General features: G+C 35.1%; 1 protein-coding gene across 6 annotated transcripts in view; it reads left to right on the top strand.

Annotated features, from left to right (window-relative positions):
• CNST (consortin, connexin sorting protein) overlaps positions 1-26,967 on the top strand; it is a 61,099-nt gene that overhangs the window by 19,703 nt on the left and 14,429 nt on the right. For 4 of the 6 annotated variants that reach the window (XM_062572111.1, XM_062572110.1, XM_062572112.1 and 1 more), the window contains 7 exons: positions 5,191-5,390; positions 10,161-10,191; positions 12,970-13,056; positions 13,530-13,644; positions 16,171-16,192; positions 16,370-16,466; positions 21,418-22,301. In XM_062572111.1, the coding sequence (XP_062428095.1) occupies positions 5,191-5,390; positions 10,161-10,191; positions 12,970-13,056; positions 13,530-13,644; positions 16,171-16,192; positions 16,370-16,466; positions 21,418-22,301 (1,436 nt within the window). Of the gene's footprint in view, positions 1-5,190; positions 5,391-10,160; positions 10,192-12,969; positions 13,057-13,529; positions 13,645-16,170; positions 16,193-16,369; positions 16,467-21,417; positions 22,302-23,371; positions 23,530-26,967 lie in introns of all 6 variants that reach the window. The other 2 variants (XR_009957902.1, XM_062572115.1) reach the window with 2 other exon arrangements.

Here is a 26,967-nt window from a genome sequence, read left to right as displayed (position 1 = left end):
TTTCATAAAGGATTTGGTCCCATTCTAGTATAGAACAAGATGGTTTTTAATGTCAGTATTCTGCAAAGTGAAAAAAATTCAGCTTTGATTCTTAAAATATAAGAAAGATGCATGAAACACCTGCTTTTATTAAAAAATAATCTGCTGTTCACTGTAAAATTGATGGATTCCTGAAGAATCCAGTGTTGTGTGCTGGTTTTTTGTTTGTTTGTTTTAAGGAACAGAAGAATGGGCAAGTGGAAGAATGAAATAAAGAGCCACTAACACTTTTGTGATGAAATAGCATTACTAAGTGTTATTGCCTCAAGAAAAGTTCCTGGTTATAGTACTACTAAGGCACAGCTGCTATCTTCAGTTTAAAATAAAACAAGACAGAAGTAGCTTGAATGACTGTAATGTATTGCTTCATAATGACTGGAGTAAATTGAGGGCAAGGTGATTCCCAGTGCAACTATATGTAGGAATAAAATGCAGTTTATAAACTATTCGTTAACAATAGTACCACAATAATATTAAAATGAAGTTTTTCGTGGTATTTACTATTGAGCGTATTTCAAACAATATTCATATTTTGATGTTACAGATGATCATTAACTGCTTAATATTAGTGACAATTTTTCTGAGACAAAAGATTTGCTAAAAGATTTAGACCCTCTTTTCTGGTTTCATGATCATGTGCTGTACAGAAAGCTGTTCTTCTGAACGCAGCCTTGACTCCATCTCTAAAAATACTTCCCAGTCAATATCCCGTAACCAGTTATATCTGTTTTTGCTTCAGGCCCACAGCAAGCAGAAGTAAATACTCGAAAAGCAGAGACATAAATTAATACAGGAAAAGCAATGCTAAGTTACACTCATATTTTATCTGGCAATAAGACCTGCAAAAATAGCCACCTGTAGAGATTATTAGTACTCCTTCTCTGGACAGTATAAAGAGTTTATAATAAAAAAAAGTAATGGTGGAGTTCTCAGCAGACAAGTGAATACCTTTCTTGAGCCCTGAATCTTAACTCTGAATCATTGCTCTAGAGTTTCAGTTAAAAAGAACACAGAGGTATGTGAAATAGGCCGAGTGCCTAAGCCATGGAAACAGAGGGTGATGGTTACAGAATGAGGCAGCGATAGGTTAGCTTGAAACACTGCCCCCCCATGTCCTGCTTTTCAATGTTAACAGGATTTTCAGAAAATGGGCTTAGTTCAGGAAAGGACGTATTCACTGTAACTTGAGTTTACAAAGTTCATCAAGCACCTGTGCAGGTTGCTTTTTAGATGTTGCCTAAATCATTTTTAAGATAATTTAAACAAACGTGAAATTCCAGAAATATATTTGACAGGACTAAAACCAGCCATGGATATATTACTGGCGTTACTCTTTTTTAAATTATTATTATTTGTCTGTATTTACTCCTTTCTTACGTTGTACTTGCATCAGTTTTATGTACAGGATTGAGATTTTTAATTAAATCCAGTAGGATATTGCTCTTTTCTGTAGACAAAGTTCAGAATTTGTTTTTTGGGAAATGTGAAAACTTCCTTTTTTTTTTTTTTTTTTTTTTTTGTTGCTCCAAATTGGAGATAAGTTTCCCGTTTGCTTGCAAAATGGAACTTGCTCATGTCAGAAACTCTTCAGATGAGAAGATGTGCTGCTTTATTAATGTTATAAACAAGATGTGCTTTTATACAAAAAGATTTTATCCACTATCAGTACTGGCTTAATAGTAATAATAAAAAAAAAATTTACCAATTGTTTTATGTCATATCGTATCTCACTGGTAATATGGATGTTACGCACTACCCTGACATGTGGTGTTCTGAAATAATATAGATATTTTAACAGATCCCAAAATTTTTTTAAAAAATCTGTTCTTTTTTTTTTAAAAAAATCTGCCCTATGTAAATGTATAAAATTCAAAATGATTCTGTGAAAAAGTAATCTGTGTTCATGAATATGAGGGATAAACTAATTTTAAGACAAGGCACACACTGACTCTTCATTAATATAGAATATTACGTACAGGTAAACTGCATCTAACATGATCCCGACTTTGTATAAAAGCTATGCTTTGTACTGAAACTATTCTAATTAAAGGAACACATTTAAAGGCGCTTTTGCAGATCTTTTTGATAGTATAACTATGTAAGCGAGAGATTACATCTCTTCACACTGCTGAGCAGCACTGTCATCATAACAAAGCTTGTAGCGTAGTTCAGTTTCATTTTCTGGGGTAGTCAATTCCTGGCCTTTTTGCTGATTCTCATTGAAGATGGTTTTCACGAAATAAGAACTGCCCTGGTGGGCCAGACTGCTAGACCATCTAGCAGAGTCCTTGGTTTCTGACACTGGTAATAAGAGATAGTATTTAGTGAAAGCGTGCAGGCCTGACCACTTTTTGCAGCCCATCCCGTTCATACTTCCCCAGCATCCAGAACTGCTGTATTGTGGATGTTAGGGGGTACATCTCTGCCTGCTGTTCTAGTAGCCATTTCTGACCGTTTTGTTCATCAGTTTGTCCTTTTGAACCTACTGAGATTGTCTGCTTGTACTGTGGCAGCAACTTTCAAAAACTGTAGGAGTTGTTTTGCTTTATTCTTCTCCTCTTTTAAGTGATTTTGTACTAGTTTAATTGAGTAATGTCAAATTTGGTGAACAGTCCATTCAGCTTATTCCGCCTTTGTTAATCTTACAAGCCTCAATCATATTCCTACTCGGCTGTCTCTTCTCCAAACAGAAGAATCCAGACTTAGTAGTTTCTCCTCCTGAAGCATAACTTTTAACTTACTCTGTCCTTTTAATCATTTTAGTTGCCTTCTTCAAAGCTGCTTTAATACTTTATGCTTGTCTTGAGATACAGAGGCTAGAAATGCACACATTACTCAAAATATCCCCATTCCAAGGCAGCAAAAATATTTTTTCTTCAATACCTGTCTTGTTTTCAATACTTTTCCTCATGATGCCTCATATTTTGCTGAGTTTTTTGACTGCTGCTGCACATAGACTGATGATTTCACAGAGCTGCGTCCAAGATTTTTCCTGAGTTTTATCTCCTGGTTCAAAATTGGCACTGTACAGGCATAGTTTAGATGATTTTCTTAGATGTTTTACGTTTACCTATATTGAAACTCATTTTGCTACCTTTTTGTCCACTCATGTTTGCACAGTTACAGATCTCACTGATTAGCAATGACTTGGAGAAGGAAGTGAAGATGCTGAATAAAAATCTTCAACAATCCCTGGAGAATCTCACCACTGACCCTTCTCCATCCTGAAAAGTGCTCATTAAAACCCACCTTTCAGTCTTTTAAGAACCTCTCCTTCAGTCCTGTGGCAGCTTAGTTTCTGTAATAGCTTTTGAAGAGGAATGTTTTCAAAGGGTTTTTCGGAATTGCATGTACCCCCTGAGTCCCCTTTATCCATGTTTATTGACCACCTAGCAGGTTAGCAAGGCAGGCTTTCCCTGCACAGCAGCTGTGCTGACTTTCCCAACAGATTAATGTCATTTCATATGCTCTGTGATTTTACATGTTACAGACTCCAGTGAGTTACTAAAGATGGAAGGCAGACTTCCAAGTCTGCAGTCTCTGAGATTTCTTCTCAAGCCACTTTTTGTAGATGAGTCACGCTAGTGTTCCATCAGCCCTCAGGTAGCCCTTTGCAATAAGGAGTTGCACACTTGGCCAGCAGTTTGGCAGTTAATGTTACTTGTGTTGTGGTCCTGCTAGGTCCTAGGTTCTGTACTATCCATGACCAAATCCAGAATGGCATCATTTTGATGAGTCCTAAGACTCTGTTCTAGGAAGCGATCATTCATTGGTTTTAATATTTTCCTTCATCCTCATGAGATACTCTTCCAGTGTATATGTGGGTAGTTGAATTCTCCCACTACCACTGCCTGCTCTACATTTATATCTTCCTTAATCTCATTTAATATCTCCTGATGACTGTCACCTAATCAGCAGTATGCTAGGAATACTGCATTTCTAACAACAGTGTAGCATTTACACCCATAAATTTTTTCCTGTAATATTTTTGTGCTGTTATGCTGTATACTACCCTTCACATACATTGCCAGTCCTCCACCTACATGTCCTAATTTTGCATTTCTATAAAATAGTTAGGCTGGCAACAGTGAATTGGTAGGGAATGTACTGTGCAGATTTCAGTTTTCCACCTAGCAAGATGTTCTGGAGGCTAAACTGGAATTACACTTTTTGTGTCATTGGTACCAACACGGACCACCACTACTGGCTCTTCCTCTGGACTCCCAAATAAGCTATGCAGATATTTAAGGATATCTCCATTTGCGTTCAGCTGAAGAATTACCACATGATGCTCTTGGAAATCTATTTGTGTGTCCCAAAATAGAAGCTCCTGCTATCATCATCTACTTCCTTCTGTTCTCTAAGATCCTCTTTTCACTGTGAAGAGACACTGTGCTATCATCTGAATCGTCCTTTCCAGCAGAACCATTCCTTCACCAGTGCTTGTCCTTGTACAGACTCCAGCTCCTTGGTGTGGGCAAAGAGACAAGCCAAGAACTCTGTTCATGTTCTCCTCATATATCTCAGGCAGCTAATTGGTAAATCCTCACACTAATTTACTCCAGCAAACTCCCAAACACTCTTCTAGAGTATGTGGCCAGCACTAAAATAACACACAAACTGTTCCTGCTTTTCTGGAGCCCACTGTTCTTTCTCTTCTTCTTTATGCCCTTTTATGACATGCCCCAAACTGCATTGTGAACAACCCCACTTTCTGTCTCTGTTGCATCAAAAATCACAGGGTTTTATGGAGAATTCTGCCCACTCAGACCTGAATTTTAAGTATTGATTTTAGCTGTTGAAACTGTAATATCAGCCCCAACTCTTCATTTTAGGTCAGCCTGGTCTCTCACAATTCTATAGAACAGTTCCTTTTTTTCTTTTTCTTTTTTTTTTTTTGTTTTAAGTCAAAATCAGATCCCGGTTAGAAGTGTACAAAAATAGCCGATGATCTTAGTGTGTTTTTTTAGGTAAGTGAGCTGACGCTGAGAAAAATCTGTTACAACTCACTTTGACAAGAACAATATTTTATCTACTTACAAGATGTTATTTAAGATAAGTTTTAATTTAAAGCTTTTATAATGAAAATTTCCTAGAAATGCAACTTGATATATTTTTCAATCCTAACCTAATTACTTGTTCTTATTAAAGGAGTTCCTTCAGTGGGAACCACAGAAATCAAGGAAGAAAACACTCTTGTTACAGATACTGATTCTGCGTATGCTGAAGGTGCTGATGAAGCAAATGAAGACTCTCATCAGAAAGAACAAACATTGCCATCCCTTTTCTCTTTGCTCCGTGAAGAGGTTGAACAGATGGATTCAAAGATACTGCCTCTGTGTCTCCACCAGGTACTTGCTACGTGTCTGGCTTGTTGCACAAACTTTGTTTTTATTTGAGATCTTTTTTTCATTAGGAAAAAGATGCATTATTTCTACACCTATGAACACCCATATCTAGACAGGCAGTTCTGATATGTAAAGGATGTTGAAGGCACATATCTCCTCTAAAATTCTCTAATACATGTTAAAACTAAAAATCACCTTGAAAAATAAAAGGAAACTCTTACAGGTTTTCTATGACATCTAATATATTTTGAAACAGACTTTTCTTGTCCATGCAAGCATTTTGACAGTTATTAGATTTTGATGAGTCTAATCAAATGAGGAAATTCTAGGGTGTGGCAGGAAAACTTAGGAAAACTCTCTTCAAAGTAGCTTAAACATGGTTTTAGACATTGGTGTAAGTACAAGACAACTGATGGCTAAATCACATTTTAAATCTGGAATTATTTTTACTGTTACATACTTCTTCCTAGCATGAACTAGCATGAATGCTAAGATGTGAGGTTTCTTGGCATATACCTTTTTGTAGCACAGTCACCATCTGCAAGGAAAAAGGAAATCCTGTAGGATTTGAAAAACATTCTCTTTTTATTAATTGGCAAGTATGTTTTTCTTTCTGGGGATTATGACGCAAGATAGATATATGGATTGACTTCTTTTGCTATTAATAGATAGTTCAGTGGTGTCAGACTAACATTGGAGCAGAAGACTTCTTGTTTGGCTGTGGTGTCTAATACACATTATTTGATCTGAGAAAGTTGTATTGTCTTTATTGTGAAAAATCAGATGATTGTTCTCATTTTAAGCTTTATGCTATGATGACACTCCTGCATCTTTATTCTCTTTGGTATAAGTAAGATGTGGTGTTTGAGAGAGAGGTTTCTCTTCAGTGTAACAAATTATAGATACTTTACATTTGATGTAGTGGATTTTGGTTTTTTTGAAAATCCATATTTGAGTGAAGTTATTTCTTACTGTTCCTTAACTTACTTGAAATTTATTCAATTTGAATAGAGAAATTATTGATCTCTCATCAATGAGATTTGATTTTTATCCAAGTCTCCATTTAGCATTAAGATTAGGCATTTGCATATGTAACCAGATGTAATTCGGTGGTCACTCATGAATCAGTGCAAAGGTCCGCATGGGAAGACAGTGCAGTTCCTGCAAAACTCTCAAAATGTTTTACAAATGTTAAGGAATATCATCACCAGTATAGAGGTGAAATCTGTCTGCTGCTGTACAGATGAGGAAGCCAAACCACAAAGGAAAAGCTTTTTTAAAGGTCATACAGAAACTGTGATAGAACTGAGAACAGAATGTGGGTTTCCAGATTCAAAGATTTTAAAAAATCATCACCTTTTTTTTCCCCTAAAATTATTAAGCTATTTCTAATGGAATGTTTGAAAGAAAGTTAACTTACGAGTATCATAGTGCACCTTTTAATCTGGGAAAAAATACAGAATCTGAAAGAGAACATTCCTATTTTCATGTGAAATGAGTTCTAATAAGAGTTTTTTTTTTTCTTTCCAAGTGGATTAACCTGTCATCTTCAGTCTTATCTCAGGTTGCTAATACAGCCTGACAGTAACCTACTTCTGTATTAAGTCTGGCAAATATTATTCTGTCATATTCTGATGTTTTTCTTTGTGAGAGAACGCAATGTAAAATTAAGAGCTGTGTCAGATGTTCTGGAGTATTAACATTCGGCATAGTTAGTGAGAAGTCTGCGTTAAATATATAAAGTCTTTAGAATATTAGAGACTGTCGTAGAGTTATCTTTTAATTAAAATACGATGTAACTTTTTTCCAATATTGTGTGAGATCCATGTGATTCCTTTAGCATTTATTTGTTACAGATTGTAAATATATATATATATAAACATAAATACAGAGCTTATTTGGCAGCTCCAGAAATCCTTAGCAAGCTACTCAAGGTAGCAGACAAAATACGCAAAATAATTCTTAGAAGTCATTTACCAATTCCCTTTCAGAGGTGCTGGACTCAGAATGATGTTGTGATTAGTAATAAGATTGAGAGTCAGGAGTACCCAATTTGTAATCTAGAGTGCTCCACAAAGTTGCTCTCTTTTTTTGAGCAATCAACTTAGGAGGTTTTGTAAAAGTGCCCATTCATTGTTAAGACTTCAAATTTTGAATGCATAAATTGATATGGCCAAAAGATTTTGAGACTCTGAATGTGGAGTCATTGGAGTATCAGCTATGAAATGCCTCAAAGTGAACGTTCAGGAATATCAGCTACCTGGAGTTACTGGATATTTTGTGCAGATATGGCCCTAGCTACACCATGTACCGCAAGATTGCCAATATTCAGTGTTGCTGAAGATTGAGCAGTTAGTGCTTGTAAAGGTCTATGACATTGTAAAAAAGTTCTGTGAGACAAAGTTCTGTGAGAAATCTTTTGATTTCTGAGGTTTATATTTTTTCTTTGTGTTTTATTCCATTTATAAACAAAGCCTTCTGTATTCCTCAGCTCTGGGAAAGTTTGCCCAGCTTTCTGACAAGCACAAAAAACGTTCTTACTGTTGCAAATCTCAAAGATTATTTGCCAAAAGGGAGGAATGGGAAGTAAGACATTTCAGTTATCATGTTAGCTTTCCTCTACAGTGTTACATCTTTTTGTTTCCAGAAATCAGCTGTATCTTTTCTGTAATACTCCCTACCACCAACTCAAAGGGAAGTTCTGTTTCTACTTAGAAACACACTCATTTTTTGACTATATTTGGATACTTACGTTCTCTGAGCTGGTTACATGGACTGTAGTACAATGATGTCTTTGCCCTTCAAATTCAAGAGAGAATCCTTTATGCTGGTTCTGAAGGGAGAAAAAGAAAAGTTACTTGATTGATGCAGAAAGGGTTATCTTAACTGGCATCTAGATTTTTCTTCTGGAAGTTCTGCTACTTCCATGCTTGCAATTTTGGCTTTGAAAGAGACAGTTGAAAGCAAAGCATCACTAGGAAGAGGGTAGTATATTTGTTTCAGTAGCCTGCAATTAAAATATATAGTTTTGATACATTAATAGCCTGATATACCAGAATAATTTTATTTTCTGTTTGCATGCTCAAGATCTTGATATGAAAAATGTTTTACTGTATTGGCCAGGAGTGAGCATATATTAACTGTTCCTTTTTGCAGTGATCTATTAGATACAAGCTGTAAAATTACCAAACCAGGGAAAAGTTGTTAAGATGTTACAGCTAGACATTTTAAGAGCTTAGATTTAGAAATCCTCAGTTCAATTCCCAGCTATTGGCTAATACGGTAGCTGTTACAGAAGCATTTAGCATTTGCTTACCTATTTGATTGAACTAGAACTGCTATAGATTGACTTACATATTTTTATATATTCCTGTGAAATACTATTTTAAAATAGGCTTTCCTATGTTGTGTTTTCCTAGTCCTCAATAACTTCTTTGGAATGCTTTTTCTTTCCATATTAAATTTCCATATTTTTTCCTTCACATTTTGACCTCTAAATGCAACAGGCAAAGTTTGTTTATTTCTTGCGAAAACTTTCTGATAGTGTTTTCTTTTGACATATCTATATTTGACATCTGTCTAAGAGAACAAATCTTGGAGAATTGTCAGGACTTTTAGGGTTTTTTTTCTCCTAATATTTTTATTTGGCAGAGCTATCTCTTTACAAATTCAATTTTAATTGTTCTGTTACAGAAATGTAAGTTAAAGAGGAAGGACCTCAGATGTATTCCGTTTCATAACAGCTACAGTGAAAACTGAAGAACTGCCTCTGGGTTAATTCTGTGACTTGCTCTGTTGTTGAAGAACTTTGAATATTGGTTGTTTGGCTTAGTGTACTGACACATGAGATACGGGATCTTTAATATTTTTTTAGCACAGAGGTGCAGCTTCATGAAGGGAAGTGGCAGAAGGCTGCTGAAATAAGTATTGTCTAGATTCTGCAGCTGGACTAGTTGTAATACAGCTTAATTGCAGATGTTGCAACTTTTTGTAAGCCTCATAGTATCTACTGGGAGACATCTTAGTCCTGTAACCCATGTGAAGATCTGTCGTCTAGTTTTAACCAAACTTCTGCCTTTATGGCTTCAAGATTGTTATCTTGGGCATATGACTGGAGTGTAACTAGAAAGTTACACCCAAACAAATTAAATGAGTCCCTTAAAAAAAAATAGTCCTTCTTTTATATTTTTCTGATGAATTTCAAATACTTAAAATTTGAAACATTATAAGGTGATGTAAACAGGGAAGTTACTCTGAACTGGTCATAGGCAACATTTTTAGGGTCTTTGATCCAAATGTTCTGCTTTTCTCCTCCATTAGGAGATCTTCACTGCTCCCTGTTATTACATTGCACTGTAATGCTTGAGAGAGCTCAGCGGTGATCTTACTTCTGTCAAACATAAGGAAGTAGTGGTCAGTAATAGAATGCAAACTGTTTGACCCACCTTCTTGTCAAAAACATACTTCTGTTCTAGGTTATTTTAAAACTAATATCACTCAAAAAATTGCTAAATAAATGTTGTATGAGATAAAAAACAACTAAGATTTGGGCAAATCCATTTGTGTGAATGGACTTACTATTTGTATGTTGCTTGATTTTCCTTTTGAACATATTTCCTAAAATAAGGATACGTGTATTTAGTCTGAGCATTTGATTTTTATCCGAACTAAATATGAACCTGCAAAACAGATATTTAAAATGAATTCTTACTATATATTATCACTATCATAAAAATTAAGAGAATCCTAATTTTTCTCTTTTTTCCTTTACAGATAGCTGAAACCTATTTTCAAAAGGAAGAATGTATCCTTTTACTTGTAAAAATTGATATGCTTTATTAAAATAATCTGGCATGATAAAACATAAAGAAAATACTCTGCCATTGACTCACAGAATGTGGATCAGGTTAGGAAGAAGTCTGCAGCTGTAATTTATCCATGAGTGAACATACAGTATGTTAGCTAGTCTTAATCAGACTGCTGGAATATGAGTTAAATGATAAGTGCACTTTCAAAAGCTGTGCTGATATAATCATCCGTAGTTGTGCACAAACAAGGAAGTAGGAAAATATTTTCAAAGAGCACGTTCCATAGGAAAAATTCTGTTCTAACAATTAGTAACCAGGAATACATCCAATCTAGATAAGATGTGTTTTCTATTATATAAAAAAGGATACTATTACAGTAAGAACACCATTATTATAACTGTGGGTTTGAATATGTACTGTTAGTGTCTAGAATAGAAAAAAACCCCAAATATTCTGAGCTAAGGAAGAACAATAATCATCAAACAATAGCAACATGTTCTTTGTCAGTTGCTTGTTAGGCAAATGTCACTTCAAGATGGTTTGAGGAACTGTCACAGGAAACTAGGAGTAATCGCTTCTGGGAACAGCTAGTTCAATGGCACAGATAAGAAGTTATTTTGATTTGTTCCGAGATAATGCAAACAAATTTGGTCAGAAAGTTACAGTAGTTGAACTGCTAATAATTACTTTGATATATTTCAGTATTTCTGGAAGAGAATGATCGTATTAAACCTTAAAGTAGAACTATATTTTTAGAAAAGGTGGAAGCTGGTTTTGCTCTGTTTGTTTTTAAAGGAAACTGATTGGACTATAAAAAGAAGAAGCAAGAGTGGTAGTCCTTAAGGTGTATGTGGTTCACTAAGGTACATCACTGGGGGCTGAAATAGCTCAGCTAGAAGAGCTTTAGACTAAAGTTCTAAAGGTCCCTGGCTCAAGCCTGGGCTTCAGCAAGGGGGGTCCTTGTTGCTGCAACCCTGTCTAACGTGCTCTAGGTGACCCTGCTTGAGAAGGGGGGTGGGACTAGATGACCTCCAGAGGTCCCTTCCAACCTTACCAATTCTATGACCATAAATTTCAAAATTTTTATTTACAGATTATGTGTTTATTATGTCATTTGTTACCTTCATAAAAACAAACAAAAACGAGCAAGTAGGCAATCAAGGGAGTTAAATAGCATAGCATAAGAAACCCTGAAAGGTATCCTTCCAAAAAATGAAATCCAGCCAAATTATATTACAAAAACAAAGAGAAATAACTGTGACATTATTATAAAAGAAATACATAAAATAAAATATCTACTGGCCACTGTCTTAGAAACTCTGTATTTCTGTTTTGGTCATCCCAATTCAAAAAATACCAATTGGAAAAATACGAAGACTATAATAGAAATTAGAAGAGTGGAAAAAATTTGTAGTAGATTATGGTTCTACATGGGGAAATACTGTAGATTTAGATTACATTAAACAATATGATAGAAAGACAGCTTCTCTTTCATAGAAGTGGCTTTAAATGAAAGGCGATGTCTTTAAAGCTAATCAAAGGAATTATTTTTAAAAAATGCAATATACACCTGATGTGTAGAATTCAACACTATTATATAATAAATATTTATGAAGGCTATCTCTTCTGTGCTTGCTACGATTTTCCTGAGGTTAAAATAGAATTTATTTGATCATTTTGCATTCTATTAATTATCCGTGACAAGCATTTTATCTACTGTAGAAATTCATATTAACAATAATTTGGAGATTGTTACTGTGATCCTCTAAGGCTGTATCTGTAATTCTGTTTCTAATAACAGATTTCCTGAAGGAGAAAGAAATATTCTTTCCATTAATATCACTGTTTATAAGCTATGCTATATATGGGTTGCACGAGGCTAACAAGAACAGCAAATACTAGTTGTGTTTTTGTAGCAATTACTCCCATATGTTAATTGATATGAATAATGGAAAATATTTTTTCTACATTACTAAGAACCTCATTCACTGTAGTTTTAACCCCACTGTACTACAGAATTAAATTTGAATTGCCTGGCAAAACATGGCTTTAAATAGAACAATTATTAACTTAATTTTGGTGGAACTAGAATTTTCCCAGGCTATCAGGGCACTTTTATGAATACATTGATAACTCAATGGGAGTAGAAGGAGTTGTTAATATAGAGGCGCAGTAAGCATAATCCTCATAAAAAAGACAAAAAGATAAAAGGTGAACTCAGCGGTCAAACAGTTATGGACACAACAGTTGAGAAAGTGTCTTTTGAAAGTTTGAGAGAGAAAATTGTTTTTAATGTTGTCTTCAACTGCTCAGTAAGAAGGAGCCATATTTTCAAATGGTTACCATTATTGACATATAATTGTATTTCCTGATAGATATGCTTGTATTTGTATAATTGTTTTACTTTTCATTTTGCAGAGATTTCATTTTCATGATTTAAAAAAACCCTTATTTGCATAGTAACATTTTGTTGGTCTCTTTTCTGGAAAAATACAGTGTTGTTAAGCTCAGGGTATATGGGAAGAGGTAACTGCTAAAGAGAGTAGGTTCTGCACTTTTGGAACTTTTTTCAACTTTGGTTATTTCTTATTTGTTGTGTTCATATCTGCTATTACTTTTTTTGTCTGCACGGAAATCTACATGCTAGCCATAAGACTTTTTGTGTTTATTTTGTTTCACTTACATAATGATTGTCCTTTCAAATGTGATGTCAAATATAAGTAAATTATAATATGTCCATATATATGTGTATTTTTCTTTAACCTTTCATTCAGATGAGAAGGCAATGAAATTCATTCAGCTTGAACGGCTGTATCATGAGCAGCTGCTTGCAAATCTTTCTTCCATTCAGGAGCAGTGGGGTAAGTACAGGCTGGACTAATATGGTAGAAGGAAGAGTTAACTTGTTCTTTATTTCTACATAATAGAGCATATGTTTTGCCCGCTTAAAACTGTTACAAAGCAAAAGTAACATGTATATCAGAATTTCTGTGAGCTTGTTATGAGAAAAGTATTTCGTCGTTGGATTCCTTTCTTTGGGATCTGTGAAAAGAGTGCAAATAGTTGATCATTCTTTATGCTAATTGAGACTTTGATTGATCTACAGTTATTTTGTACTTATTTTTTATTTTAGGGTTGGTGAATCTGGCGTGATGAAAATAAGCTATACTGTAACAAAATATGATACTTTTTTGATAGTCTGATACAAGATTATGGAGCATACACAGAAGAGCTGTTGATATTTTTCCAGTTCTTATTTTAATGTAAAAGTTTTATGTTAAGTAAATATTAATTTAAAGCACTTTGGGTAAAAATGTTTTTTGATCAAATTTAGAAAGAAAATGGAAAGCAACCGTTCCTAGTCCATTTGCAGCAGTGAGGAATGCAGCTAAAGAGCTGAGCAATGAGGAGTTGGAAAAGCTTACTAAAGTTTGTTCTTCGCATCAACAGTAAGTATAAGAAAATGTTTTTACTTTATTGGTACTAATATGTTAGCACTGCTGTTGCTTATTTACTAGCATAGATGTTTTAAAATAGTTGATCCCAAAATAAAAGTTGCATCCCTTTGACTTGAGACAATTTCGTTACAAAGCAGTTGCTGATTTTGATATATAATACCAGTGTTTTAGTTACCATTAGTTTTCACAGTGAACAAATATGTTTTGAGGAATTTATAGGGACTAGAGCCAAACTATTTGTTTTCAACAAATCATTATTTTGCCAAAAATTGAGTTAGTTTGGGGATATTTTCAGCCAAAGCAAAAACTAATGTTAATTTAAGAACAGGTAGATCACAAAACTGATGATGGTACTTGCAATCCCTGTTGTTTTAATCAATGTTTTAAAATACAGTTGTCCAGCAGCTCACACCCCAGCATTCCAACCTACCCTCTAGGAATTTATTCTCAAATCTTCCGTATTTTAGGATAATTCCCTAACTGTTATGCTTTAAGTACTGTGGTTTGGTTATTCTTGTGGTCTTCTGTTGAGTTTATGACTCTATAGTTCACTGGTCTGGCAGTCTTCTGAAAGTTAAGAAATCTTAGTTCATACCTGCTTTCTCTGATTCAGCAGTGTCCTGACAGTATATCACAGTATCACAATATCAGCAAACCTATTGGCAGTGCCACAGGTGCTCTTCTGGATCGTGACAGATACGGGCTTGTACCCATCAGGAAGGAGAAGTGATCTGAATCCAGATCATGGGTGAATGCCCTCTCTACTGGGCATTGGAGTGTGAGGGACAGATGAAAAAAATACCATCTGTTTCTGAAAAATGATCAGCCAACAATATGAGGAATTTAACCACATTCAAAGGCTGTGATAAGACTGATCCGTGACAGAGAGATGTCAATAAGATGAGGAGAGAAAACTTTTTCAAATACATTTGCATTGACCTAGTCAGTCTGGGTGTAGTAAATGTGAAAATGCTCCCATTTTTCATGGAGAGTGTACTTTGACTTCAATGAGTTTTCCCTGGGTGACTGTACAGAAGCTGAAAAACATCCAAGTTTACTGTCAGGACAGATTGTTTACTTGTAGCCTGAGTGCGTTTGGGAGGGAACCGCTGAGAAGTGTAAGCTTGCAATTCCACAGGAGGGAGAGAGGCAACTCTAGAGCTGTAGCTGCACATTTGCACTTACAGCCTGCTAGTGAGAGAGCCCACTGAGTGCCTGCAGGGTTCCTTAACTCACATTTCATTATGCATGACCTTGCAAGCTCACAGATTAAGATTCACATCTATTATGATTTATATACTTGCAACTAGCAGCATCTCCATAGGCACTGAACTGTCACTTTGTTGAGAGTAGCTCTGCTTTCTCCTTCTAATTCTTTGCAGCCTCATGTTTAGATAGAAAAATACAGTTATGTAGCATCATTCGTTTTGTGAGGAGCCCTGCAATTTGATCAAAATTAAGAATAGTGTTTGTTTGCCATGACTAATTCTCTGTGTCATTGCTCTTCCAAAACGCTCTAGATTTAGCCAAAAGGCTATTTATTTTTATTGCTTAGTATTTTCTCTAAGCTTTAAACTCAATTTACTTCATAATTAAAACAATACTTTCATTTTAAATAAATAACAAGGGTCTTGGCAAATGTGAGCATTTTGCTTTTGTGACTGAAAGTAATGTAACTTTTTATAATACACAAGGTCTGGAGCTGAATACTAGAAACCTTTACTTTAAAGAAAGTTTCGGATGTGTCTTATTTAAAGTTTAAAGTGCAAAATTTAAAATTCAATACAAGTTTTAAAAGTTTATGTTAGAGAGTATGACAGTCTTTTCCCTCTTGTTTCTCTTTACTTTCTTTTGTGATTTTTTTCAGTAGCTCTATGCAAAATGTTCAGAATTTTCTCTTCATTTCTATATGAAAGACTGCAAGATTGTGTCATGCTGTGCATGATAAAACAAATTGTGCTTGAATCTTTACACAGTTTGCAAAGTCCACACTGATTATTAGTGGTGATGATTCGCCTGCGAATCCCAATGGAATCAATAGGAACTGCTAAATCTTTCAATGCCCAGAAAATATGTTCCAACATAAATAGTCCATGAGAAATGAAATAAGTGTTTCTTTCCTCCCTAAATCTCTGTTATAGTAATCAATATTTTTAATACTAGTAGATACTGTGCTCTTACATGATTTTTAAAGTTGGTAGTGTTCCTTTTAGCATAAGCTTTTACAGGAATTAAGATCACTTGGTGTGCTGCAGTAACTTCTTTTTAAGTACTTTCTCTATTAGCTAGAGCAATATTTGTGCTAATTGGTCTTCTGATGATATTCACATACGGTATAGAACTGTACTTGAAACTGTGCTAGCGTGCTGATCAGTGTTAGAAGTGTTCTGTGCTGATATTAGAGCAGAGAAAAGACTTAATATGATTTGAATCATTGTTTTCCTGACATTTGTTATAAAGAATGTTATTACTGAGTGTTTTAATTTATTTTTATTTTTATTTTCTTTATTGTTGCAGGCCACTTGCATCCAAACATAAGGTAAGAAGCTGTTTATGTGAACACTGCTTTGCCAAAGACTGTTCATAAATATATTTTTAATATTATTAGATATACTTTTACCAGTGTAGTATAGAAAATGTTTGAAGCTTGAATGTCTCTGTTGCATTATTCCTGCCTAAGTCAAGAAATTATAGAAAATATTATTGTATTTTACAGCTAGTAGCTGCAGAAAATACCTGGGAAAGCAGTTGTTTCCTCCAGTTAATGGAATCAGAAAATTTAAAGGAAAGAGAAGCTGCATCTTTTAAATCAGGTATGTGTGTGTGTGTGTGTATATATATAAACATATATTTGTTTTAAAGATATACTGTAAGTATGTATTCCTGTAAATACTGTGAAGATATTCCATCTGAAAGTACAGCTTTTTTGTTGGATTCCCACAGATTCATCCCTTTTTGAAAATTTTAGTTTTCATTTGCAACAATTTTAGGTAGTCATTGATCTTCAGAATTGTAATTAAAACAAGTCTACCCTCCATCATAAAAGTTACTTTTAAATGAGCATACGGAAACAAAATTGTGTTAAGCTAGATATAAGACACATAATTCATATGTATAAAATCTGTGGTTAACAATCCCATGATAAATACTTTGAGTTGTGGCCACTGGATATCATTAACAATATTAAGAACAATTTCTGTTAATTACATATGATGTAGTCTTGTTTTTCTGTAACAGCACAGAAAATTAGGTAGCTTTTGGGGGGAATCTTAAAGAGGAAAACATACTTCAGTTAATCTTTTTCACTGAAAATTTTTTAAGTTTTGTCATTTTCATTTTTCTCCTGCTTTGCTATTTGTTTGTTTGAATAATGTTTATTTGAATCATTGGGTTCTTATGAAATGTTTGCAAGTTAATGAATTGTTAAAATGCAGACAGAAAGATAAGTGGTAGACTACTTGGCTATGGTTTATTTTTCTTCTCTTTGGGCAAAAGTTTTCTTTCCTTAGCCATGTCCCAGTTGCCAAATAGTGGCTAGACTGAACACCTGTCTCGCAAAACATCTAGAATTTCTCGCAAGATGATGGCTGGCCTAGGTGACTTCCAGGGATCCCTTTCAACCTAGATTACCCTGTAACCATCTGTCAGCCAGAATGTTCAGGAGAATCAGGAGTTAATGAAGAAAGGGAATCACAGTTCTCTGCACAAGTACACTCTCCACATACTCATCCTCTTTTACTATGAGCTGTACAATGCCTCTTATCTATCTTTTGTTCTTGTAAAACAACTAGCTAAAAGTAAAACATTAAAAATAAAAAAGCGTATTCTAAGACTCAGAAAGCAGATTAGAAGACCCTTATGTTCGTTAGTTTTAGATGGTTGAAAAAGTCCCATAAAAAATACTGACATTTAAAAATTTTTATTGTTTTAATTACAAATTGGAACCAAAGCTTTCAGGAGGGCAGAAATTCTGAATATTTGGAAGTTCTGAGTTAAAGAGCATTTTCTATTTTCTATATATGTACTATATACTAGTACAACACCTAGACATTTTAAAATTACTGTGAGAATAAATCATGATGTAAAGATTTACACCAACCCTCGGGCCTTTTCCATAATGTAAATCTTGTCAAAATGCCATCAAAATCATTGGGTTTCTCTGAAATGTTTGAAAATTAATAAAGCTGTATCTTCCAATAGAAAGTTGTTCTGCTGAGAATTTTCAATACAAACATGAATATTTGAAGCCCAAATTAAATTAAATGCTTAAGGTGGGCAAAAGATGCTTTAAATGAAATTAGCAAGTTCTTGAGGAATGTAACTCTGGATAAGTTGAAAACAAGTCTGTAACTCTGGACTTGTATACATCACTTGGTGCTGTGCAAAACATATCCAAGCTGTGGATGAGTGATTCAGCTCAGGACTAGAAGCAATGTGACCATTTTGAGCTGTTTCACTATTTTGCCTGAGCTTATTAACCCCAGCAGAATTCTATGCTAATATTTAAACTAACTTGTTCAGCATCAACCCAGATGTTTGTTCATATGAGCCTTTTCATTGTGCCATGTAAACTTATTATGCTTATCTTCGGAGTTTTTTTTTCTCACATTGTGAAAAATGAGAAGTAAATATGTAAACAATTGTTTCTTCTCTTAGAAAAGTGTCTGCCAATCTGCAGGGAGAATTACTTAACTCATCTGATGATGCCTTACAGTAAGACAGGAAATGAAAATTTTCAGGTGGTTTGAAGACTGTCCTCCATGTAGATTTGTATGACCAAATTAAGATTTTATCTAGCTGTTAGCAATAGGAAGAAGTATTAGCTTATATGTAGGAGTATGTACTGTGTAGCAGAGATTAGAGTACTGCTCTCTGATAGCATCTTTCAAGTAAAATCACAGTTCTTTACTAATCTAAAACAAAAATAGCTGCATTTGCTTATTGCAGGTATAGCAGAATGCAGTTGGTGCCTCTGTAAGCAGTTCATCCTAAAAAGAATTCACTGTTCCTCTCTCCTGGGGATACTGTGGCCGGGAAACAGCTTTCAATTCCATCAAGGCCTCCATAAGAGATTGGTTAAGATTGCTGGGAGAGTCACTGAACTAGTTTTCTGCCCTTCTGAGTGAGGATTTTGAAAGGTCTGTCCTACGTACTTCCTCTGGCAGATTTTCTCCTAGAGCTTACCAACAGAGAGAACTGCGCCCTTAAATGTGTGTGTATATGTAAAAGGCGAGAATTCATACATACTGTGTACATAAAATTCTTCAGCTTCTGACTGAAAGTTTTAATAGCCCTAGTGTTAACTAAAGATAACCAAATTCCTGTGTTCTATGAAGCTTTTCTAATGAAATGATGTATTTAATAAAGAACCTGGGAAAACTTTCTAGTGTTTACTCTAGCTCTATTTCCAAGCTAGGAAGAACTTACTTACTCCTTCTTTTCTTTTAGGTCATATGAGAATTGTTTTTAAATAGGAAGAGGGATGAGGATTTGTCAAGACAGTCTAGCAGAGAGGGTAATGACCTATGGCATTGTGCCAGTAGAGAGTTGTTTTGAAATAAAAGAATGAACAAATGGAAGCTACAGGTTTCTGTGATGAGCAGAAGCAAGTGATAATTTTATGATACCTCTGTTTGGAAAAAAAACTAAATTACCTTAACTGCTTTTGCTACAAGAAAATTTTCACTAGACACTCTGTTACATCTGTGACAGATAAAAATTATTTCTGTCTTGGTGAGTACATCTTCACTTAATTTAGTAGGAAAAACATCTTTTTTATTTAAGTGTTTAAGTATTTGTGATTGCCCAAAGCAGGTGTTTTGAAGTAAGTACAAAGAAAATATTGAAAGCTGCCTAAAATTTGACATGGAAAGTAACCATGGTCTTTATATCTCACTTTCTTTACCTCTGTAGATGGATAGGATCTGCTAGGATCGTTTATTACTTTCTTAGGAATAGGACCTTGACCTCAACAGCCATCTTTCATAGTAAAGAATTTGATTTAATTTGTATCTCCATTTTATCTTTGATGTTGCTGTTAAAGCTGCCAACAAAGGTGCCTGTTGTAATGTGGATGTATCTTCTGGGAAAAAATGACAGATGGTAACAGAACCTTGTACCAACAGTCCAGCCTGTGTCTGAACTCATGACCTATACACGATGGGCTCAGTATCCCATTACAAATCCCTTGAGCTATGTAGTCATCTGTATCTAATTTTCAAAAAGTCCCTGTCTCATACCCATTTCTTCTTTCATCATTTTACGTAAGTTAGGTTCCTGGTACCCGTTCCATCTGTTAATGCTCTGGTTTTTTTTTGTTTTTTTTTTTTTTTTCCTGCATTTTGAAATGGCTGTGGTCTCTCTTTCCATTTCTAAGCCTATGTTTTCTAGTGAGGAAAACTACAATGCAAGCTATACTAGCTTGCATTTAATTACCTTTTAAAATGAGATAATTGAGAATTTAATAAAATTGTTTACTATAATGAATTAATGCAAATTGTTTTTTTAAGACAAGAGAATGTGACCCTGTTTCATATACCAAGTGAAATAAATTGCTGGGATTTAAAGTGATGTTTTAACAGATGAGAAAGGATAAGATTGACGTGAAGATACTCCGTCATTCTTGTGAGACATATACACTTAATAGGGACATTGATAGATCCCTTCATTAATCTATTCATAAGACCTTTCTGCTTTCAGCTGTGACTCAAAAATGCAAATGTTTGTTTTCTAGAGGTATGAATTTGTTGTTTTGGGTTATTGCTATTACTATAACTGTTGTCCTACTGTAACAAATCCTTATCTTAGTTCTTAATAAAATATGGACTAAAAGACAGTTTCTGTCATAGAAAGCTAACTTTGGTATTCTGATTTGAAATAGTGCCTTTCTCTCTTCATAAATCTAATGAGATGGGTTTGGCTCTGAGATTCTTATAATGGCTAATGCCTAATAATTTTACTGACAGCTTACACTAACCAGCTACTACTTTTTAAGCAGATCACATCAGTACTAAGTCAGTTCATATGCAGAACTGACAATGTAGATTCTGTGTAGAATTCTCCTCATTTCTCTGAAAGGTGGGCTAAGGAAAAATGCTTTCCATGTGTATTGTAATTTTGAATACAGAAATAAGCTGAATCTAATTGCATTTTTTTAATATGTAAACTAACTTACGCATCCAAAGAACAACATCTTACTATGTGGTCTATTATGTAAAATTATTGTAACAATTTTTTTTTAGTATTAGCCAAACGAACTAGTTACCCACTTAAAAAGACCTGAATTCAGAATTTATTAAATTGGTGTGATTTCATCTTCTTTAAACCAGATGCAGATAGCTGCCTGTGTGTTAGATACACTATCATCAAGACAGAGTTTTCTGTAATTAAGTGCATTTATCTGTCCTTCACGCAGCCATGAGATGCACTTAAATAAAATACGCTTTAGGAGGAATGTACCTGTTCAAGAAAACAGTTAAATACATGTTTTGCTTACCAAAGTGTATGTTTTTAGCCTGTCAGAACATAAGTGAACACATTGTATACATTGTAAACACATACTGTGCTGAGTCAGGAGGCACCTGTCAAGCTGCTTAGGTCTAACAAAACTTTAGTGTGACAGAAGCATAAAATACCTACCCTGCATAGGAGTGCATTTTAAAGCATTTGATTACAACGTTATCAAATCACAGTATGCTGCTTCTGCAGTCGGCTCATGCTTTCAGTCGTATAAAGACACTGGTACTGTTTTCCTGTTGCGTTCAGGTACTGAGACTTTTCCTGGCGTAGGACCAAAGAAAGAAGATAAACAGCTGCGTGCTAGCTCTCCAGGTAAAAGCAGAAGGGAGAGACTGACAGAGGCAGGGAGTCTTCGGGTAGCTGCAGGAAAGGACCACATGGAGGAGCAGCACTGCAGTGCTGAATCAACATTGGAGCCACACACCCAGTCCACAGGGACAGTGGGCAGGCCTTCTTCGGGCTATTTATCGTCTGGGGATGCCGGTAAAGATAACAGTTTGCAGCTGAGAGAAAGACAGTTCTCTAAGGATGTGAGAAAAATAGAAGACTCAGCTGGGGAGCCTGGAGTGAAACTCTCCGCTGAGCCGATGGTAGATACTTCGGCTTTGACAGATGCTGATTTTATGCTTACTGATTTGGTTTCTACTGATGAAGATGTACAGGCTGATAGAAATCTGCTCAGATCAAAACAGGTTGCTGGCTCTTCAGAAACTGCTAGTGAACAGCCGAGAAACAGTGATTTAAACCAGCAGCAGAAACAGCTTGATAATGATGATGATGAAAAATCTCCACAGGACAGATCTGCATCAAACGTGTGCTCTGGAAGTGATAAAGTGTCTGAGCATGAGAGTACTGCCCATTCACAAGTATGCAAGGAAGTACAGAAAACAGCAGGACAGGAGGAGGAGAAGGTAAATAATGAAGAACAAGAAGAATTCTTCCTCAGATTTTTAAATGGTAACATAATAGACTCTGAAGAATCATTTGCAAACTTAGCAAACCAAGAGGACTTTGACACTGTTCCAGATATTTCACCTGATCGAGCATCTTACAGTTCACTGGAGGCTTTATCATTAGATGACAGCTTTTCCTCTCTTGATGAACTTGCAAGAAGGATAGAGATTGCTGAGGTAAGTACTGTGAATCCTGTAAAACCTGTCATATTTATTTCACTTTTATCTCAGTTATATATTTTAGGGTATTGTCATCTTTAAAATATGCATTAAAATACGTAAATATTTCTTCATATAGCACTTTTAAAATACGAAAACAAATCTACGTATTTACTTGTTCTAAGCTAATTCAGAAAAAAGTTCCTGTTTGCCTTCCCTCTTGCTGAGGAGTGCTCTGTGCCTCTAAAAATCAGACTTTGCATGTTAGTATGAACCACTCTAAGTGTGTGTGAGGATATATATATATATATAAAAACATTTTTCACAGAGATTTTTAGGAGAAGAGCTGAGAATTCCTAGTAACTTTAACATTATGTGAGAGATCTGCACAATGCAAGTGATTTAACATGTTCATTTTTGCTCAAGGAATAAAATCTGTTTTGCCCTGCCTATTTCCTCAGATAACAAAGGCGAGAGGAACTACATGTATAATAAGCTGTGTACCTGCATGTATGAGCCAATTTTTCCAAGTTTAGGCAATTTTGTTGTTCAGCCAAAAGTAAGAAAGAACTTCTAAGTTTGCATCCGCCTTCCTAATGTATTACTGATAGACCACAACAATGATAAGTGCTTCTAAAGCTAAAAATATGGAAGATTTATTGCTTTGGGACTTGTTTAGGAAGTGTGTGATGATAGCTTTGCTTTATTTGTCTTCTAGTTTTGGTGCATTTGCAGCCACGTGGCCTTAAAAGCTTTTCCTTTAAATGAAAAAAAGAGACTATTATGAAATGATGTGATTCAAAATGCTGGGTGAGGGGAGGACTTGTAACAAAGGTATCTTCTTAGGGCATCTTTATTTTTAATGCATTTAACAATACAATGTCCCTTGGAGATAAAGTATCATTACTTCTCTAAAAATGAGAAGCTAATGCACAGAGACCAAGAATCTGTGATCTCTCAGGGATTGCAGCCAAGGAAGGAACTAAATACTGGGGATCCATGCTTGATGCTATTACATCTTTGGCAAGATCTCAAGAGTGGTGGAGTATGTTGTTTTTTCTCCCCACCTAAACAACTTCCTGTTTCAGTTTCAAGATCAGGCACCGTGATCCACCCCTAAAACACTTTGTCTTTCTATGAGATGTCAGGAAGCATCCCATGTATCAGGATCCATCTCTCAGGATTAGATTTCTTTTGAGTCCTCTGGAAGTTCAGTATTTTAAACTACAGGACAAAACTGTTTCAGGTAGGAAAATCCTAAATTAATCCTATAGAAACTATTTTTAAATTGTTGTGTTTGTGCCACCTACATTTTAGAGGATGGGGTATACATGCAACATATTTGTACTGTTAGAAAAATTATGTTTGTATTGGCCCAGTGATTGACAATGATGCTTTACCAGGAATGTAGTTTCATTTCTATTTTACTGTACTACTTCTAGACGTGCAATAATGTGATGGCACAACTGAGTCTCTAAAGAGCGGGAAGAAGTACCCTGAGCCTTTCCATAGTGCTCTTTCTGGCCATATGAGGAGTAATCTTGGCTGAGGCTGGTGGGAGTCTTTTCCAATCTTTCTTAGCAAGAAGCTTGAGTTGTGCAGGAGGCAGGGGGTTTAAATCAGGGAGAAGGGAAGAAGGCTTCACCTTGACACTTAAATTTATACAAACTAAAATTTGTAATATGCAGCATCTGGTGATGTTCTGCGATACCTGAAATTGCTAGGTGGAGCAGAGTGAGCTAAGGACAGCACAGGAGCTTGTGGTGTGGTTCATTACACATTATATTTTGTTTTCCCAATTTCCACCAGGAATTGAGTGTGTGCAGCACCTCTGAGAAATCACCACTTTTAGCTTGCTTTTGCTGATTTTGTTTTAGTGCTAAAATAAGATTCCATTAATGTTTCGACAAGTAGACTGATCTTTCCACCTGGCCATAACATTTCTTTCTTTCTTGTTTCCCTGAAGCCTTTGAAGTTGCATTGCTTGGGCTATGACTATTTAATGAAATTATTATGTTTCCATACAATAGCTTTGAAAGAAATACCTAGAAAATGCATTGGCAGCCACATGAACAACATGGAGTCCTTATGTAAAAGGTGCCGAGTGACAGTGAAAAACAAAATCAAGCTAACAAATATATGGATTATAAAGGCCAATATAAATCAATGTGACTATGATAAGACCTGTCTTGAAGGAAGTATTTACAAAATTACCACAAATTAATTAGAATGGAAGGGAGAAGCAAAGATTATTTTGAAATAGCATAGATATAACAGGATGGCAGGACAAAAGTTCATTAACATTCAGCAATTGAGATGTAATAGCAATGTATTGAAAATGGGGAAGGATAAGTACTTGTGTCCATGTATTTACAGTTAGGAGGTTTTGTTTGACCCCATATTGAGAACAGAGTCACCTTATGTAGTTCCCTATTTTAGATCCCTTGTATCACTTGCTTTTAGTCTATCATTTACCATAATTAATTAAAGGCTGAAAATCCACTGAATCAGAATCAGACTCTGGCTTTAAAAAATTACAAAACTGAAATAGTATTTCATATACTGTGCAATCACACACTGTGCAATCTTATACTAGATATTTTTTTACCAGCATAGACCATGCACAACAATGTGCAAATGATGACTTCTCTAAAATTATGGTGGTTATGTAGAGACTAAATTGATACAAATTGGTACAAAGCTCCTAACAAGAAGCTTTAAAGTGCAGTCAGCTGTTGACAGCAACTGATTTAAGTATGTAACCTCTTCTTAGATCTCTTTGGTATGGTACCTGGGAAAATGAAGACGTGACACACCAGCAGTCAAACAAACCTTAATAAAGGGACAAACAAACCTTAATAAAGGGACATAACTAATGGGACTTCCTAGTCAGTCTGTATTTCACCTAATCATAGTGTAAGCAGGAGTGCTTTGAAGTATGAAGTAAAAGTTTATAACATAAATTTTGTATTTGAATGACAGGTTTTTAGGAAGACCGTCAAAATCTTAATGTTTTTACAAATATAAAATTATCTTTTGAGATTTCTTTCAGAAAGCAAAGATAATGAGACTGCCTACCACAGCACTGGGTAGTAACCATGGGGATAACATCGTTTGTACAGTGAGACTTGAAAAAGGGATTGAATATCTATTGACTGGCAGCTGATCTGGTAGCAGAAATGAAGTTTCCACTGAACTGTACTAAGTCTAGAGGCGATGCCCTGTGGAGATCCCTTGTTCTCTTGCATGATTTGGGTCCTGTGTTTTAAGTTTGCGAGAATTACGTTTTTTTACCTGAAATGCTTATGCAGTATCTTATGGGACCATGTCATGGAGCCCCAGTACTTGCATAGTAGGCATTTAACCACAAGAAGGGGTTAGTCTAATTATAGTATAACTACTGAATCTACTAAGTTAGCTCCTTTTCAAAGTTGAATTATTCACATGTCAAAGATATTACTGTAGCAAAAAGGTTTGTCCACTGCTCACAGCTTAACTCAAGGCAATCTTGCTTTTTGTCAGTTTGTGGTATGCTTATGAATTAGTGCTTTAAAAAAATCTGGTATTGCTAGAAATAAAATTAGGCCAGTGCCAAGTAACTGCCTAATGAAAAAAGCCCACAGAAGAAAATACAAACAAATCTCTTCCTTGGATGGTTCTCTGCATTCAGACCAAAATACTTCATACAATGTACTTTTCTTCCTAGATCTCAGTTTGCAGTGTTTCTGAGCTTTATTTACTTCTGTATGCTATGAATGATTCCAATAGTAAAAAAATCAAATCTGTTTTCTGTAAGAGTTCAAAGATTAGGACCATATTTTTAAAGTATTTTCTGTTGTGCTTATAAAAATAAATATCATATTTAGGTGGTCATATTTGAAGAAAATATGGATAATGTAAGAAATTTTTGAATATTTTATTAACAAATAGTGTTTTAAAAAAAGAGAAGAGGCAAGTAATCTCATTGGAACTTATTTTTTCTAATTTTGCAGGCAGCATGTTAAACTTTTTTGATAAAGTGTAGAACTTTCCTGTGTGAAGCAGAATCACTTACTAGTGGTAAAAAGAGAAAAGCTGAAATATTTAAGAGATTGGATTAACCAGCAGTCACTGCTGCTTTTCTTTATGACTTGGTTAAAGTGCCACTGTACACCTCTGTGCCATTTTCAGTTCCTGTATGGTAATTATAAAAGCTCCAGTCAGATAATGTTTTGAAGGCCAGCAGAGCTGAGTGAGTAAGCTCAGTTATGTAGATGCTCCAACAGCATCTTTTGTTAATTATCTAACTTTGAATTTAAAAAAATTCCATGTTTCAATAGCCTTCTTTTATGTAGTAGCTCTTTTATGTAACACAGTAGTTGCAGTGCTGCCTGGTGCAAACCTACATTTTTCCTCCTGCAGTTCAAGCTGAGCAGAGGCTTGACTTATGGTTGTTTTAACCACAATTCTCTAGTTAAATTCCAATTTAAATAATTGGATTCTGCCTGTTTAAGTTCCTTCTGCCTCCTAAAAATTGTGATGCAAAACTTGTAGTCCAGCATGGCTGCTAAGGCTGCTAGGACAGTCTGTGTCCTGTTACTTTCCTTGGCAGTTTCATTAGTGGGAGATGGATCTAATCCAATCAATTTACATATTGCTTTGATATCTTCCTAAATGAAAGGTGCAGTAGAAAAATACGTTTACA

This window comes from Rhea pennata, chromosome 3, assembly GCF_028389875.1.
Source record: "Rhea pennata isolate bPtePen1 chromosome 3, bPtePen1.pri, whole genome shotgun sequence".
Lineage (NCBI taxonomy): Eukaryota > Metazoa > Chordata > Aves > Rheiformes > Rheidae > Rhea > Rhea pennata.
The sequence above is the reverse complement of the archived record's forward strand: the minus strand, read 5'-3'. Positions and strand labels throughout refer to the sequence as shown.